Source organism: Amphibalanus amphitrite, unplaced genomic scaffold, assembly GCF_019059575.1.
Source record: "Amphibalanus amphitrite isolate SeventyFive unplaced genomic scaffold, NRLGWU_Aamphi_draft 001312F_arrow, whole genome shotgun sequence".
Taxonomy (NCBI): domain Eukaryota; kingdom Metazoa; phylum Arthropoda; class Thecostraca; order Balanomorpha; family Balanidae; genus Amphibalanus; species Amphibalanus amphitrite.
The window spans coordinates 23,934-41,457 of NW_024882805.1; the positions used below are offsets into that span (position 1 = coordinate 23,934).

The window sequence follows — 17,524 nt, forward strand, 5'->3', positions numbered from 1 at the left end:
CTGGTGTTGTAGTTTCCAACCGTAGTCGATTTCTTCTGCTTTTCCCTGCTAGTTTAAGAAATATAGCCTTCAATATGAGGGGTTCTATATCCTACAACAGGCAGGGGAGGGTCGATGCGAAACATTATTTTCGCGACAGTGCAAAAACGGGGTTGCCCAGCGCGCTGAACTTTACAATAGCTTCTACAGGGGCATGTTGTGATCGTATTCATAAACGAATTCATTGGGATCACTCACTTGATCCTATAAAAAGTGAGCTTGCAGCATTTTTCAAAAATATTAGAGAAAATACTAAGGATACATTGAGTTACATTTCTTTCAAACATGTGATTTCGGGCACCTAATTATGACGGCATAGTAAGATTGGGCTAGTGTTGTACTTTCCAACCGTAGTCGATTTTTTCTGCTTTTCCCTGCTAGTTTAAGAAATATAGCCTTCAATATGAGGGTTTCTATATCCTACAACAGGCAGGGGAGGGTCGATGCGAAACCTTATTTTCGCGACAGTGCAAAAACGGGGATGCCCAGCGCTCTGAACTTTACAATACCTTCTACAGGGGCATATTGTGATCGTATTCATAACCGAATTCATTGGGATCACTCACTTGATCCTATATATAGTAAGCTTGCAGCAGGTTTCAAAAATATTAGAGGAAATATTAAAGATGTATTAAATTATACGTTTATAAAAATGTAACTTCGGGCACCTAATTTTGACGGTATAAAAAGATTGGGCTAGTGTTACACTTTCCAACCGTAGTCGATTTTGTATGCTTTTCCCTGCTAGTTTAAGAAATATATCCTTCAATATGAGGGGTTCTATATCCTACAACAGGCAGGGGAGGGTCGATGCGAAGCCTCGACCCTCCGATGCGAAGCCTCGACCCTCAGATAGAGAGAGAGAGAGAGAGAGAGAGAGAGAGAGAGAGAGAGAGAGAGAGAGAGAGAGAGAGAGAGAGAGAGAGAGAGAGAGAGAAAGAGAGAGAGAGAGAGAGAGAGAGAGAGAAAGAGAGAGAGAGAGAGAGAGAGAGAGAGAGAGAGAGAGAGAGAGAGAGAGAGAGAGAGAGAGAGAGAGAGAGAGACAGGGAGACAGGGAGACAGGGAGACAGGGAGACAGAGAGACAGAGAGACAGAGAGACAGAGAGACAGAGAGACAGAGAGACAGAGAGACAGAGAGACAGAGAGACAGAGAGACAGAGAGACAGAGAGACAGAGAGACAGAGAGACAGAGAGACAGAGAGACAGAGAGAGAGAGAGAGAGAGAGAGAGAGAGAGAGAGAGAGAGAGAGAGAGAGAGAGAGAGAGAGAGAGAGAGAGAGAGAGAGAGAGAGAGAGAGAAGATTGTATCCTTGACCAATTCATGTGTCGGTCATTAATGGAGAAACTGTGAGTGCCGGGAAGTGTGTTAAAATCTTACCAGGAATGACGCCTTTTGAACTCCTCAGTAAACTAAGTGCAGTGTATGCAAATTGCAACATGCATGCATGCATGGTATTAGAAGTCTTGAATTTACATCTTATTGGTGTGGTATCTCGCTAAACGTTGTAAATGAAATGTTTTCACAGTCAGTTGAACGATAACTCGAGCGCAAATAATTTCCAGCGCTCCTGGCGGCCGCCCGGCCCACTGTGCAGTGGGGGCAGTCTGCCCCCACTGCCCCCACGGTGGCGCCGCCCTTGTCCACTATCCAGGCCAGTTGGCAGTTGTGTGCATACGACTTAGGTTCTTCTTTTGTAGTGTCTGGTGCACTTGCAGTGGCAGCCAACTTATGGTGACTTCGGACTATTTTAAATTTTAATTAACTCACAAATGAACAAACTGAATGGATGCGGTCTCTCTTGACTTCATCTATACTCATGTCTCATCGATCGATTTGGTAGCTACCTCAGCGCCCTCACCCTGCATAGCGGCGGTCACTGGTAAGTTGCAACTCCGACGTCGCCTATAGGTGGCGCTCCGTCCAGCCCAATGTTGGGTAACGCGTTCTGCGTGATTGCCGAGTTGATTTGAGCTGTGATCGGCGCCTGTGAACGGAGGAATCAGTCAGGGCTGACGGTTACTTTACAGTTTACATTGCGTCCACTCAGCTTGGGGTGGTCGCCTCAGCGGCTAAGTGGCCTGTTCCATCCCTGTCCCATCGAGACATTCCCGTAGGCAGCACCAACGGAGTGGGTTCGGCGAGTGCAGTGTACTATCGGTGATTGACTCCCCTAATGTATCAGCCTTATTCATCTCATCTTGTCCCATAGCCCGGAAGTGGTCTCAAGAAAAGTTAAAAAACTAAGCCCTCAGGCCTCAAACACAATCATGGTTGCTAGTGTATCAAATTATTTTTGACTCGTGGTGCTATACCTATAGCACCTAAAGGTAAGTCGCTGACATTGTAGAATTATTAACTATTGGCTTGGTAGCTCTAAATAAAAAATTGCCGATTTTATGGTCACCTGAATGTTGATGGCGTCCGCTGGCGGCCCGTAGTCGTTAGAAGTCGACTGGATCACCGGGGTCACCTTTCGGGGTCACCACAGGTCAATTCAGGTCTCTGACACGCAGACTGGGCTTATGGGTCAACCCAGGTCATATGAAGGCACTTTCATGACATAACGAAAACAATTGACTTGGAAGTTTGTCTTACAAACTTTGAGCACTTGGTTACGTCTCGACAAATAGACAATCATGTATTGATATTATTGTAGCAAAGTACGAGTTACGACAGCTCTCTAAAAACAAATCATTAACTTAACTTTTCTAGCGACACCTTCCAATACCCGTAAAATATAAGCACTGCTGTCGTAAATGTCGGTGAATTCATCGATCCCCTCACCTGAGGCGCCGAGTAGTCTTGGCCCGCCGACACCTGCTGGGGACCGCTGTAACTCTGGTCCACACTACCGCCGCCAGAGGCGCCACCGTCTATGTAGTTACTGACCGAGCCGCCACCACTGCTCAGCCCAGTACCGACGAACACAGGGTCGCTGAGGGACTGCGAGGGACCGCTGTAGGACTGGTCGATGCTGGTGGAGGGCGCACTGTAGGATTGGCCCACACTACCTCCTGAGCCAGGGGCGCTATAGGACTGTCCAACGCTACCTCCAGAGCTAGGAGCATTGTAGGATTGGCCAATGCTTCCTCCTCCTGAAGAAGGGGCGCTGTAGGATTGCCCAATATTTCCTCCAGTGCTTGGCGCACTGTAAGATTGGCCTACACTTCCTCCTGACGTAGAAGGGGCGTTGTAAGACTGGCCAACGCTTCCTTCTGAAGATGGTGCGTTGTAGGACTGTCCAATGTTTCCTCCAGAAGAAGGAGCGCTGTAAGATTGACCTACGCTTCCTCCTGAGGAGGGCACACTGTAGGATTGGCCAACGCTACCTCCATTACTAGGGGCACTGTAAGACTGGCCAATATTTCCTCCAGTGCTAGGCGCACTGTAAGATTGGCCAACGCTTCCTCCGGAGCTAGGTGCACTGTAAGCCTGGCCAATATTTCCCCCGGAAGAAGGGGCACTGTAAGATTGGCCAACACCACCCCCTGAAGAAGGAGCGCTATAGGACTGTCCCACACTTCCTCCCGAGCTGGGTGCACTGTAGGACTGTCCCACACCCCCTGCGGGCGCTCCGTAGTCCTGACCCACGCCGCCCTGAGAACTGGGGGCACTGTATCCCCCTGATGGACCCTGACTGAGGTCAGGGGCGTCCATGATAAACATGGACACAGGGGCAGAGTAGCCCGAGGATGGGGCAGAGTAGTCGGAGGATGGGGCAGAGTAGTCGGAGGACGGGGCAGAGTAGCCGGAAGACGGGGCCGAATAGTCGCCAGACGGGGCCGCGGCTGACCCATGGCCTGAAAAGTAAAAAAGAAAAAAGGTCAGCAATAGACAGCCAAACGCACCATTACGTTTCAGGCGAAAGAGGTAGCTGGATACCTACATCACATGTTTTGACATTATAACGTAATGAATTTTTATTTGTTTTCTGTTAAATTTTCTAGAAACAAATATTTTGAAGCCAGAACCTAACACTTTTTCAAAGATTCTCAGACTTCAAAAAGTTCATCGATGCCTCTAAATGTCGCTGTGATATGTCACTGTCAAACAGAGCCCTCACCAGTAATGATTTCTCCTCCACCGCCGCCAGAATAGCCACCTCCGCCGCCTCCATGGCTTCCGCCTCCGCCTCCAGAGTAACCGCCTCCACCTCCGCCTCCGGAATATCCGCCTCCTCCGCCTCCGGAGTGTCCGCTTCCACCGCCGCCTCCAGAATACCCGCCTCCGCCGCCTCCGTGGCTTCCGCCTCCGCCTCCAGAGTAACCGCCTCCACCTCCGCCTCCGCCTCCGGAATATCCGCCTCCTCCGGAGTGTCCGCCTCCACCGCCGCCTCCAGAATAGCCACCTCCGCCTCCGCCTCCGTGACCGCCTCCGCCGCCTCCGTGGCTTCCGCCTCCACTGCCTCCAGAGTATCCGCTTCCGCCTCCTCCTCCGGAATGTCCGCCTCCGCCTCCGTGGCTTCCGCCTCCGCCGGAATAGCCACCTCCGTCGCCTCCGGAATGTCCTCCGCTTCCACCATGGCCGCCTCCACCGCCTCCGCCGGAGTACCCGCCTCCGCCTCCTCCGGAATGTCCGCCTCCGCCGCCACCGTGGCTTCCGCCGCCGCCTCCGGAATATCCACCTCCGCCGCCTCCGTGGCTTCCGCCGCCGCCTCCGCCGGAGTACCCGCCTCCTCCTCCGGAGTATCCTCCGCCTCCGCCTCCTCCGGAATGTCCGCCTCCGCCGCCTCCGGAATGTCCGCCGCCTCCGCCTCCGCCGGAGTACCCGCCTCCTCCTCCGGAATGTCCTCCGCTTCCACCATGGCCGCCTCCACCGCCTCCGCCGGAGTACCCGCCTCCGCCTCCTCCGGAATGTCCGCCTCCGCCGCCTCCGTGGCCTCCGCCGCCGCCTCCGGAATATCCACCTCCGCCGCCTCCGTGGCTTCCGCCGCCGCCTCCGCCGGAGTACCCGCCTCCTCCTCCGGAATGTCCGCCTCCGCCGCCTCCGTGGCCTCCGCCGCCTCCTCCAGAATATCCACCTCCCCCTCCGCCGCCACCGGAGTATCCTCCGCCGCCGCCTCCTCCTGTGAAGAAGATGTTGCATAGTTCTTATGCTCTGATGCATTAGGCGTGGAGGAATTTGAGCTATGCTCTTGATATCATAACTTAAAAAAAAAAATTGAGCGCTAAGATTTTAGATCTCTCTGGCACTATTGGTTGGTGTATTTTTGAGTTGATTTCTTTAACACTAACTTTGCGATTATGGCGTTCCATTTACCTACCAGCTGAAATGAATAACAATTATCTCATTCGATATGAGCCACTACGAATGGATCAGTTGTGGGAAATAAACACTGACCTCCATGACCCGACGAGGGCGCTCCGTACTCCGAGGACGGAGGAGGTCCGTAACTCGTGGACGGCGGAGGTCCGTAACTTGTTGATGGAGGTCCGTAGCTCGTCGACGGCTCGTCAAACGTCACCGGAAACACCTTGATGTACCCGCCTCCTCCTCCGCCCCCTCCGCCATATCCACCGCCGCCGCCCCCGTGGCCGTGACCTCTTTGACCTCTGTGACCTTTGCCGCGACCCCTGTGCCGTCCACGTCCCCTCTTCTTGCCGCCGCCCAGGCCGAATATGTGCAGGAAGAAGCCCTGGGCGCTGGCGACCAGCACCAGGGCGACGAATATCTGCCGGTAGAAAAGGAAAAGTTTGTCACTGCCGTGATTGCTTGTGCCCGAATGCGATCTGTGGCTGATTTCATAAAAGGCTGTAAAACACACCTCGTAAAATACTAACAAGCTTTATGAAATTGGCCGCTGGTGGTGAACAGTTCAGTTTTGGTAGGTAAGAGTGAAGTATGAAAAATATTAGGTCTCAAAACTCAAGCTCAAACACCTGCTTATCATAAGTTCTTAGAGTTTCAGAGGATTTGATTTTATGAGTACCTACATCAGAGCTGGGCTAGCGCAACTCGGCAAGAAATAGGGTGGGCTGCAAAAACTGCACGCATTGAACAAGGAGTTATGAACATTGTTGGAACATTATTAGTATGTTCTAACGGCCAGCTATGGGGCATGAACTTCCATTTGATATGATTAAGACGCTATACATTTGACACTTTTATGGAGCCTAATGAAATCGAACTTTCGTACTGTTTGAAGATCGTTAAAATCGTGAGTGAAAATTTGATCAGCAAGGCCTGACGACCTTTATAAATAAGACCGAGTTACCGATTCGTGTAACTCTTTTTTCATTTACGACCATTGCATGTTTCGAGGCCCGTCATCTTACCCCGAAAACCTAACGATTCCACCGGAGACTGAATTCATTTCGTCTTTGGCCGCTTGGTTGAGTCGGTAACAAGGTTTACTTTCACCCTGGAGACGGGAGTGGCAGCGGGGAGATTTACAGGGACGGCGACTCGGCGGAGCGCACGGAAGGTATAGGGGGTCACCGTGAGCCGTCACGATCCCGTAAAGTGAAGTGTCTAGGGCGAAGGGCTTGAAAATGCGGAAAGATCTTTGGTGGAGTTGATGAGGAAGGAATTGTTTTCACAGCTAGTTGTCAAGGGCTTAGAGACGGTGACCAAAACATACTTTTTGAGCCTCGCTCTAGAATGCATTACTAACAGACATTACGGAACCTTTTTATGAAGATAGATTGGAAACCTTATAACAGACAGACGAAAATAATTTTGTGCTGATATTGGGCGTCCATTCGATCTCATTTCGCGAATTCATCTATTATTATTTACACACTGCTTATTTCGATAGGTAAGAGGACTCTTAAAATTCACGTTATATTTCTTTTTTTGATCCCTATGAATGCACTATAGGCACTCATTCACTAATCCAATGCTCGGTAGTATCGAAGCTATGAACTCCATCGCGTTTCTTTTTGCGAGGGGGTGATGGATCATTATTACACAAACTCTAACGCGCGATATGCTCACGGTTTCGCCGCTGCCGGAGAGGTCACCGGAAGTCGCAGAGGTCAGTACGGGTCACCAAAGGTCACCGCCGCTCATACGTGACGTCGGTACCGATTCACTAACTTCAGTGAGCTATGCTGCTGAATTGTCAGTCATGCCACGGTAATGACATTGTCATGTCAGTGTCATGTCGTGGTAAGATCATGTCATGGCAATTTTATGTATCGTTAGGATGCCAGGTCGCGGCCTTGCCATGTCATGTTTTGCGATGATGGCTTCATGCACGACTTTTAGCGATGATGATGGTTTGATTTTATTGAACAGTTTTTCTGCGCTACCCAAATGATGATGCAATGTATCTTCTGTAATGATAGGTACCTGAAATTGTAAAATATTTGGAGCCGAACGAAATTGATAGAAAGCAATGCCTATCATTGTTTCCTGCAATTAGCTCCGATATATTTCACCAGCCCATTGGTGCAACGAAACCAATTCATTGCAATGATAATTGATAAGCGTTCTCCAGTCATCGGTAGCAGTGAGCTTGCGAGATCACTGATCGTTCCGCGAGCACACGAAACGGTCACGACGCAGAATTGCCGCCCAAATTGCCAGTCACGACCACCTCACGCAAGACGTCTCGAGACACAAGCGCGTGATGTAACATCTGCTTGCATTTTTCATCGTTGCGTGATCGATCTTCAACAGAAACATCTGGTCAGCTTGTTCAGTCATCATTCTTGCAACTCTCACACGCCTGGAGCGAATAGCAATCAGTCATGTTCCCTGTCCATTTCTGATTCAACCTCAGTCCTCCCACCTTACCAGTGTTCACACAATACAGCGGACAGTTTGCCCCTGACCTCCTCCCCCAATCGGCACACAGAACTGTGGGGCGCCTCGTTAGTGCGAATTTCGGTAAACACCTCCTCCAGTCTTGACCCAGTCGGCATTTCGGCGAAGGTCGCCCGCCTCCATCTTCGTCCGTCGAGGTCACTCAAGGCCGTTCAAGGCGGCGAAGTGGTTGTAGGACACGTGACAAGCGTCTGATGGATCCTCCCAGTCGGAGGTCGTTAGGTTAGCGGTAAACGGTCCGGTGCACAGCATGGGGTGCTGTCTGTGTCCTGGGGTGCTGCCCAGCGGTAGCTATACGAGGGAGACGTGTGTGAAGAGAGGCGACGTTGGTTTCAGTGTGAAACTGGAAAATTCACACGCCATCCTAAAACATAAAGCGTTTATTTTAGTTGTTAGCGGCACACTGGCAACTCTCCTTGCTTTTGTCAAGTTCAGAAAATACAAACATGACATGGATTAATGATGTATTGTCGGTACCCTTGTGGTCTTAGAGTTATTTAAAGTGACGCATAACGTACCTTTTTCTGTTGTGCAGATTACTCAATTGTCTATTTAATTAGGGGCTGGATGAACACAGTGAAATTAAATGGAAATGCACACAATTAAGCTCTATTGCTCCCAACGAGTGAGAGCAGCCATAAGTTTATCTCTCGGGCCTGTCTGCAGCTGCCGGTGGCGCCATACGTGGCGCGTCTGTGACGCTAAATGACGCAGCGGCGACAGTAACTGGCGCAGATGCGGCGACAAGCGGCCGCCGCGCTCCAGTGAGCTCGAGGGAGATGTGAGAGAGACGCCCAGATGTGCGCTATAGGGAGATATGGACGGGGAGTCTGCGTGAATGACCACCGCTAGACTGCCTCTTAGGGTAACTGTATGGTGTATAACTTGAGCTTTGATTGACAGGTAAAGTTGATAGTTCCATGAAGACATGATATTTCACCATTCACGTTAAAAATGTAACCAGCTTATGGATTAAATAAGCTATTATAGCTACTTGCTAGTTCATTGCGTAAAATGGCACCCTGTGTTGTTGTCCTTCAGGGGCTAAAAATATTTTCTAGATAGCAGGGAACCGTGGGTAAATTACTATCTTCAATGCCTACCATTTACAAACCTAGCGCTTTCTTACCCCACATACCAAAATTACTGCCTCTAAAAAGGTATAATCACATCATAATCACAGAGTATCCCTTACATGACATATCACCGTGGGAGCCTCTAGACCACAGTAACCGCTTCGCCGTGTGATTCCCTGACGCCGGCGGCACGGTCTCTGGGGCCCAGCGGAAGTCCACCGTTTCCGGTCGCAGGACAGGTGACCTTGGCGGCTACATTAGACGATCTGCGATTAGTGCACTGGGGCAGTGGGACTGTTTGGAGCTTATTACCGCGAGCTGTTTGAACGTTTTGGTGGCAGCAGCGCGGAAAAACACACGCCGGTGGAGGTGGGAAAATAGTCATGGTCACGTGGGAGTGTGCGTATTTTATGATTGTGCCTTGTATCTGGGTCGACACGTGCATTAGTGCCAGGGTCCAACATGTTGGTCGTGATGCTTAAAAAGGAAGTAATTTCAGACACCAGAGGTTTATTTACATTTGAAGTAGCGTAGGTGAACAAAATGTGATGAACGGTACTATTGCCCCTGAGTTGCTCGGAGCAGTTAGTCTCAAGTCTACTCCAGCGAAAAAGCACTGTTGAAAAGGAACATGCGCTTTGCTGGTGCAAGTAGAAAGTTTGACATAGCCGCATTGTACCATGCTATTGTCTTCAAGTTGAAATGACGGCTACTGGCGTCCAAATGAACGAGACCAAGTGGCCAACCGACATTTGCCCGTCTGAAATGTCGCCCATTTCGCCATGTCATAACTACCGATACTTATCTAAAATGCGGTTCAGTCCATCAGCTTTTATGCATGCTGGGTATAGCTACTTTAGTACAAGTGCCTTACAGTGAAAGACGCGGTGACACATTTTACAATTTACATGTCATACCTCTGTTTATAATTGCTTTATCAGATAGAAAGAGGTTGATATGTCACTTCGCTGTTATAAGTATTATTATCGCATTGACTTTCTATAAATTATAGAAATTGTTGCATATTATAGACTATAATATGCAGCAATACTAATAAAACGTGACTCAGTGACCCCCAGCCCTAGGTGCAGTCTCGGTCCGTCTCCGACCCTCTTTCCCTCCCCCTCTGTCCGCCCGTCGCCCGGGGCCGCCGGCCGGTCAAGGTCAGCTGACCTGCCCTGACCCCCGGGGGTGACCTAGCAACAGCTGGCCGGCTGTTGCTAGGCGGTGGACAGGGCGACCGGCAGCTCAGGAGCCAGGTGGAGAGCTTAGCTCGTCTTTAGATTGATGACATGGGCAATGGACTGGACAATTTACAGCAGAGCTCATGTTTCTGCGCATACCCATACAAATTTGTGTTTTGTTGCTCACTTTTATGATAAGCTTCACGAACTCGGCATATTCCCTACAAGTGATATTTGCTTTTGGTATCTTTTTTCTGTACCAATCCAACAGGCATCACCATTCACCAGCACCGCTCTACGCTTTGCTGTTTCCGTTATGTGGTGCTAGCGCCCAGTAGCTCTAATAAGCGTCGCAGTTCCCAGAGACTGCATCGCAGAGTAGAGCGCTAACACCAGTTTCCCCGGCCGCCGCTAGCGCCCAACTCACTACAGCGCGTGCCATGAAATCTCAGGGGACTACAAGTAGGATAGGCCGCTAGCACCAATTTGGGCCTGAAGCGTTCAGAGACTTTGAATACATTTTCCCTACTAACCCATGTTTGTTTCTCGTGGGAGGAGCATAGCACCCTGCTTAGCATACGGCCGACATTACGCTGGGTCAATTCGGATGCTAAGTGCCATTGTGTGGGCGCTCGTGATGGTTTATTGCGGAACGTATTGCAGGGCTAGGGCGATATGGGCGTTTGAATGGGAGAGAGCGAGATGCGTGGGTGACGGCCGTTAAATGGTCCCCAACAGTGCCCTTTCTATCATCCTATGTCAGTGACTGCAGCCGGCCAGAAGGGAAGAGGCAAAACAACGCAACTTCGGTCATGACTCCTGGGTGAGATCTGCCTGTTAGGTATTTATATTGGACAGGATTTTGGCTGTCAGTCGTCAGCACATAAGTGATTTCAATAACGGCACGTTACACAATACCAAAGAATATGGCAATCACCTCAGCTGAAACAGCGAAACAAGTTTTTCAATGACAGTCCAGGTGAAAAGCCAGAAGACTAAGAAGCAGTAGGTAATAGACAAGAGCTCATACAAACAAGCAAACAAACCGACGCACACAAATAGCATTGCGTGTGTGGGACAACCAGACTGCCTCATGACTCTTGTTGGCCAGTGGGGTGCCTCCTAGTGAGTCGATTGCGTGCACATCACTCACCGTTTACCTTGCACTAATCAGCTGGCGGTAGTGCACTAATCAGCTGACTCCCGTGCACTAGTTAGCTGACGGCGGGCACGTGACCGGAGTCGCTAGCCAGCATTGGCTAGTCGCGTGGATTGAGCGGAGGAGGTTGGTTTCCTAGCGGAAGGGAAACTCGTAGGGTAAAGAGGATTTGGAAGTTAAATAGCTTTGGAAGTGTGGAGTCTTGCAGTTTTATAGCTATCTAATGTTGCGAGTAAGTTGCTATTTACCGCAGGTATATGAGCATTGAGCAAGGAAATGTATGCTGGAAATGCAATGTAGGTTTTAAGCCGTATTCCTGTTTGTAAGGCTCATGTTTTTTGTTCACATATCCGAATAAATTTCCTACGGAGCAAATCGACGTCGTTTGAATAGGAGTCGATCATCACACGAAGGTGCTCGAAGTTCGTTTGTAAATGTAATGACTAAGCAGCCGTAGTGCTACAGTTGTAAGGGCAACTGGCCTGCTTGTAACAACCTCAGTTGTAATAACAACCGGTCTGGTCTAGAATGAACTACACCGGGCGGGCACGACCTAAATGAGGTTCTGAGGCAATGCTCTGTTGTCATAGCGATCACTTAAGCACCGTCGGCTGGTCAAAACACGGTATCACGTGATCAATGCGTGACCGGGGTTCGATTACGGTCACGAAACACGTAACGAGCGGCACAAAACACGTGACATATGAAAAACTGACACGCACAACTGTAGGAGCTCCTTAGAGGCTTGTTAATTTTGTTGTTGTTGTTGTTGTTGTTTTGTTATATTGTTATCATGATTTTGTGGTCAGTTGGTTCAGCATTTCTATGCACTTTATTAAATGGTTGAGCCCTGTGCTCTTTAACAATAACTGGTGTTTTTTTTTACGCAAGTATGGTGGCTTAGCGACGTATTGTTCGAAGTGAATTTCTCATTACCTTGATAGGCTGCACTTGGTTGGACTCCGTACAGTGTTCTCCTCCCGACCGGTACACATTAAACACCTATACCTTGCAACTTTCAACACAACCTGTCCCTCGCTATGACAAAAGTCCCATCTTCACTTTCAAGCCACCACGGGAAAGTTACATGGAAAGAATGGATTAGCGCATTGGCACTGGATAAATATTCAGCACAATGCCACATCCATCAGGATCGGTTATGGTAAATTTGCCGGGCCCTATCGCCTAGGAAATCGATTTCTCAATGGAGATCCTGACGAATGGCAATGGCTGTTAATAACTCGTGTTGTGATTTTATAAACAGTTGGTGGCGGAAGTTAGTATCAGTGAGGCACAAAACACCGCTGCTGAAAGTACTGTGTTTGTGCTTATCAGATTTCAGAGCTTACCATTAATTCACTTTCGCTCAAATAAGCTTATGAAATTTGTACACAGGTACCGTTGATATTTTTGCAATGGAAATGTTTGGCGATCTTTTGAGATTCAATTCTCTTTGTTGTTTGTTGGCATGTGACGCACCTAACAAAAACAAAATCAAAATTGAAACTCCATAAATGTAACTCCAACTCCAGCCATCTCATGAGGCGTCAAGCCATCTCGTGCGTTTCATGTCCTAGCACCGCCGTCCCTAGCCGTCATCTCAGCCCACACCTCAATGGTAAACAGCACGGTTGACCGCGTGTTCTGGAGCCCGCCCGCCACCGCCCGCGGCAGTAAACACACTTTCTCTTGCAGGCGGCCTTGCCGTGTCACCGCCACCTTTGATCGGGGGGGGGAGGAGGGGAAAGAAAGATCTGAGACGCCGGTGGTCTGAACCTCCGTTGGCACAGGTGTCTAACCTGACCGTTTGTAAAGTCGTGCTTCTCACTCTCATCACGTTTTGGCTTAAAACCCGCGCCCTGATGGGGGGGGGGGCATTTTGGCCCCCCTGTGGTTTTTCTTAAATAGCGAGAAAACGCGCCAAATTTTGGGTACCCTACCGGGCATCAATTTGACACCTTCACGCAAAATTTCAAGTCACAGGTCACCTCAGGTCAGGAGTTATTGAGGTCAAACTGAGGTTATGTTCGAGTAAAAATGAGCAAAAAACATGACATTTTGAAACGCTCACCAATTCTACAGTTAACAAGCAATTTTAAAGTTCTTTATGTGGTTGTGTAGAGAAAAAACGGCGCTACAAAACTGTTATCTCGAATTTTTGAAATTTTGGGATTTTCACTCCCAAAAATAAAATAAAAATGATTTTTTTTAACTCAAAAAATTTCCAAAAAAAATCGAATTTAGAAAAAAAACGGAATATATGTGATATTCCCTGCGCTATTCGATATACATACCAAATTTTAGGCCGATACCTCTTTTTTGGCCAAGTTATAGCGAAAAAACTGTTAAAAATTGATGACGTCAAATTTTTGGACTCAATTTTTTGCAATTCTAGACCTCGTAGCGCCAAGCGGAGACCACCATTGAACTCCCCGTGACGAGCTGCATCGAAACGATACCCATTTTATGCAAAAAATATCAACTTTGAAATTTGACCTAATTTGACCTGACCTTGACCTGATCTTGACCAAAACGTGACCTAAGCTGGCCCAAAAGTCTGCCTGACCCACATTATCGCATTTGTCATGTAAAATGGACCATAAAACATGCATCACACGACACTTTCATATTGTGACCCCCCCCCCCCAGTGACCTGACCTCTGTGACCTGACCTGGTATCAGTGACCTCAAGTAGCAAAATATGTGTTTGAAGAACATTTCCCCATAGATGATTTTCAATGAAATGCATTTTACTCGATTTTACAACGCATTTCTTGAAATGCCTGTAAACGGTGAAAATTCGACCTTTGACCTGACCTGTGACGTCATCGGTTTGACTGAGGTCAATGAAATCGGGTCACAAGGTAGTTCCCCGTTGGGGCTATCCAACGCCGTTTACCGCTTGTCACTATGTTGCATGGTTCTCGAGATCTTAGGGGGGAGCAAAATGCCCCCCCCCCCCATCAGACCGCGTTGCTCGGCAGACCCCATCAGGGCGCGGGTTAATTTTGAAAGCACCATCTCTTTGGGACGTGGAACACTTTTCGGTCCTCCTCTATCGCCACTTAAATGCTGCCGTTGGCAACCAATCAGTCAATTCCGATGCCAAAATGCCCTCTCATGGGCACATTTTCCAGTCATTATGCTGATGAATTCACTGGCAGGGAAGGGGAGAGGAGGTTAAAGAGGAAATGAGTAAATAATGGAGGAAAGGGTAAGAGCTGAAATGCGATGGAAGAGAAGGATATGTATTATGTATTCATCATGATGTGACAAAATGTCCTCACGCCGTATTAACTCATCATCAATGAAAATACAGCGGACACTTTAGACGTAAAATCGACTGATTTTGCATACATTGCATGGTTGTTGTAGTTTTTGCTTGATCGTTTTAAGTTTGTCATTGATTATAAAATGATCTTGATTTTACCAGTCACGTTATGAAAATTAACAATGATCGGCCTCAAGCATCGACTTCAGCCGAAGTTCTCTTGGAATTTACATAAACGAACCGTAGTAGTCCTAATTATAACGAAGATAGTCCTGCAATATTATTCACTCTTAATTTATTTCGCTCACAGATGCCCACTCCAGCACTTTACGGCATCACTTTACGGCCAAATCAAATTATATGTGCTGGACTGTCAGCACGTGAGCTCTTGAGATGTTGCCACGCACCTCTCCACAGTGCGTCTTCATCGCCTCTTAGCTCGGCGACCGGACGCCCGGGGGCAAATTTCCTCCATCGACGCATATGCATGAGCTGAAGAGAGGCGAACCCTGGGCGAGGAAGGCACGTGACACGAGGAAGGGAGGGTTCGACCATCCAGCGGTACGGTACCGGCGTATGGATAACGCTAACAGAGGCGCTGTTTTGCTATTTTATGTAATAGCTCCGTAACGAGATTTTGTGAGCATGGGTCTGTGATTCCATGTAGCTAGTGGTGATACGATAAGGATAAATGATGATTGGAAAATAAGCTGGCAAACTAAGCCAGCAGCAGCTTGCTTAGTTTTGTGAACTTCCAGGGGCATCGCTCTGCCGCTTTCTCCACAAATCAAGCTTCAAACCGCTTTTCTCGCATCTAAGCTGTGGGGGTGTGAAGTGCCTCTCGCTGTCAACGTCTATCGAATCCCCTCGTATCAGCGTTCATATCCTGCTCTCTCAGCTGACCTCTCTGACAGGGCGTCAGCCGTCCATGACCCCTCTGACAGCGTGACAGGCGACCAGTCACCTGTCAACCCACCACAAACGGCGTAACGAAGTCAGCCGACCGCGACTGTCTCCACAGTCCACCCCAGTGACGTCATCGGCGACTGGTGACGTCACTGGTGTCAATAGCGTTGATAGGTCAATAGGCGGGGAGAGTCGTTCGAAGGAGATTTAGGGTGGTGTGGTTTAGCGTCTTTGTGTGACACTGACCTCTAAGGATTAGCTGAAGTGAAGCTGAACTCAGGAAGTGGATCGAAAATGATCGGTGGTTAGTAAAAGTCAATATGAATTTTCTAAATCAAGACCAAAAAGATCCAGAAAGTAGGGCGTTGGGCGTTGGCTTCGCTATGCGAGCTGAAAGACATGTAAAATACGTGTGTAAGTAGTCATTCAAACATACCAGCTTGACTCCGCAAACAAACCCAAAAGGTGCCGACATTCATGGCATCTCCATTTCTCCAATCATCCATCTTTTCCCGTGAATCACCAAACAAGCCTTCAAACAGACCAGCTCTCAGGCAGCACACTGTGTCCAGCCCGGCGCCGGGGCCGGGGCGGTCGCTCACCCGAGGCACCTTTTCTCGGGTGTTGTGTGCGACGCGTGGGTGGGCGGCGCTGGGTTCGATACATCTGACCTCGGGCAGAAGAAACTCTCCCTTTCGGTCTGTAGTGGTGGAGATGGCTCCGCGGTTAGATTCACTCTCGTTTGGAGGTTTCAGCGAGCGGTGTGGCCTGGTGCTAGGGAAGGCGTGAAAGAAATGAACAAATGCACCATTTGAGAGATTTGGAGGCGTGAAGCTCCACTAATCAAGTTTTAGCGGTTTTTTTTAATCTGCTTTGTACATTCATTGTTCAAATAAACAGATTGAATTAATTGATCGAAAGGATGGTTTTCTGAAGGCGAATTGCATGGCGTGGTCCACGAGCCTGGTTATTTAAACTAAATCATATTTTCGCTGCGAAAGATGCTTAGCGGTGCATATTCATTTGAAATTCATTTTTGCAAGAATAACCATTACAATCGATTCAATATATTGATCGAGAATGGTCCCTGAAACATATTTGTTCACTAAGAGTTGCTACTGAAAGGCTCCTGAGACGTCATGTCTGCTGTCATTCGCGTGCTGATTGACCATCAAAGCACGCATTGATCTTACCCGAATTGAAATGACCAATCACCTTCACCAAATTACCGATGAAAGGGTCCTAACCATTGCATGCACACGCCACATCGAAGGACCAAATTACCATGTTTTATAGCGGAACATTGACCATTATTCTAAATGTTGCAACGCTAAATGAACAGTTACCGAAGGCGTTTCTGTATAAACCACCCGTAAAATTTAGTAACGGCAAATAAAAGCCCACAGTGGCTTGGCTCGATGCCAAACTCCGCCTGCCACGCTGTTCAGTGGCGCATGGCTAGAGCAGTTTGTGGGCCGTTGCGCCTTTGTGCAAGGCCCGCCGCCTGCCGTGCGGGCCGGGCGGTGCCGGGACCTGTGGTTTGACCTGTAGCTAGTCATGGCCGGATGGCGGCTTGTAATTGCCCTCAGAGCAGGCGGTGTACTGTGCAGAGGGGAAATTTGCCGGGTGAGCTCTGCTACCTCACTGGACGCCGTTGCAGGCTGCTGCATTGTGAATAGTTGCAATAGGGTGTTATAGGTCGTTATCAGAAGAGCAGCATCCGGTCTCGAGAAGAAGGCGATTGGCAAGAAAGGTCAGCTAAGTTTGTCGTTTAGCTGTATGTATAAGTGCTTAAATGTAAGAGCGAAGAATTATTTGGTGGACATGCATTTGAAGGTAGTGTGACTTAGACACTGAAACAAAACAAGTGTGATGTAGCATTCTTTCATTACGTGCATTTAAAAGTGGGATCATTCATCATTCCAGAAATTTCGGCATACTGCATAATCCTCAAGCACATTCACTTTCAGCTTTGTTTACAAACAGCAAAGTGCCGGAATAATTTCCGTTTCCGTCCACGGTCCATTGTTGCGCAATTCCCGGAAAATAACCAAAACGGAAGCATGCGCTGCCTTCACCCAGGCACCTCCCGCAAAAACGCTAACTCGTCACAAAAGT

General features: G+C 48.6%; 1 protein-coding gene across 1 annotated transcript in view; it reads right to left on the reverse strand.

Moving 5' to 3' along the window:
- The window catches only part of LOC122372081 (retinitis pigmentosa 1-like 1 protein), a 41,914-nt gene that overhangs the window by 5,834 nt on the left and 18,556 nt on the right, over positions 1–17,524 (reverse strand). Inside the window, exons 2-6 of the mRNA XM_043348955.1 lie at positions 5,381–5,711; positions 4,104–5,105; positions 2,825–3,840; positions 2,445–2,510; positions 1,899–2,024 (exon numbers count right to left, since the gene is read on the reverse strand). Coding sequence (XP_043204890.1) covers positions 3,322–3,840; positions 4,104–5,105; positions 5,381–5,386 — 1,527 coding nt within the window. The 5' untranslated portion in view covers positions 5,387–5,711 and the 3' untranslated portion in view covers positions 1,899–2,024; positions 2,445–2,510; positions 2,825–3,321. The remainder of the gene's footprint in view (positions 1–1,898; positions 2,025–2,444; positions 2,511–2,824; positions 3,841–4,103; positions 5,106–5,380; positions 5,712–17,524) is intronic.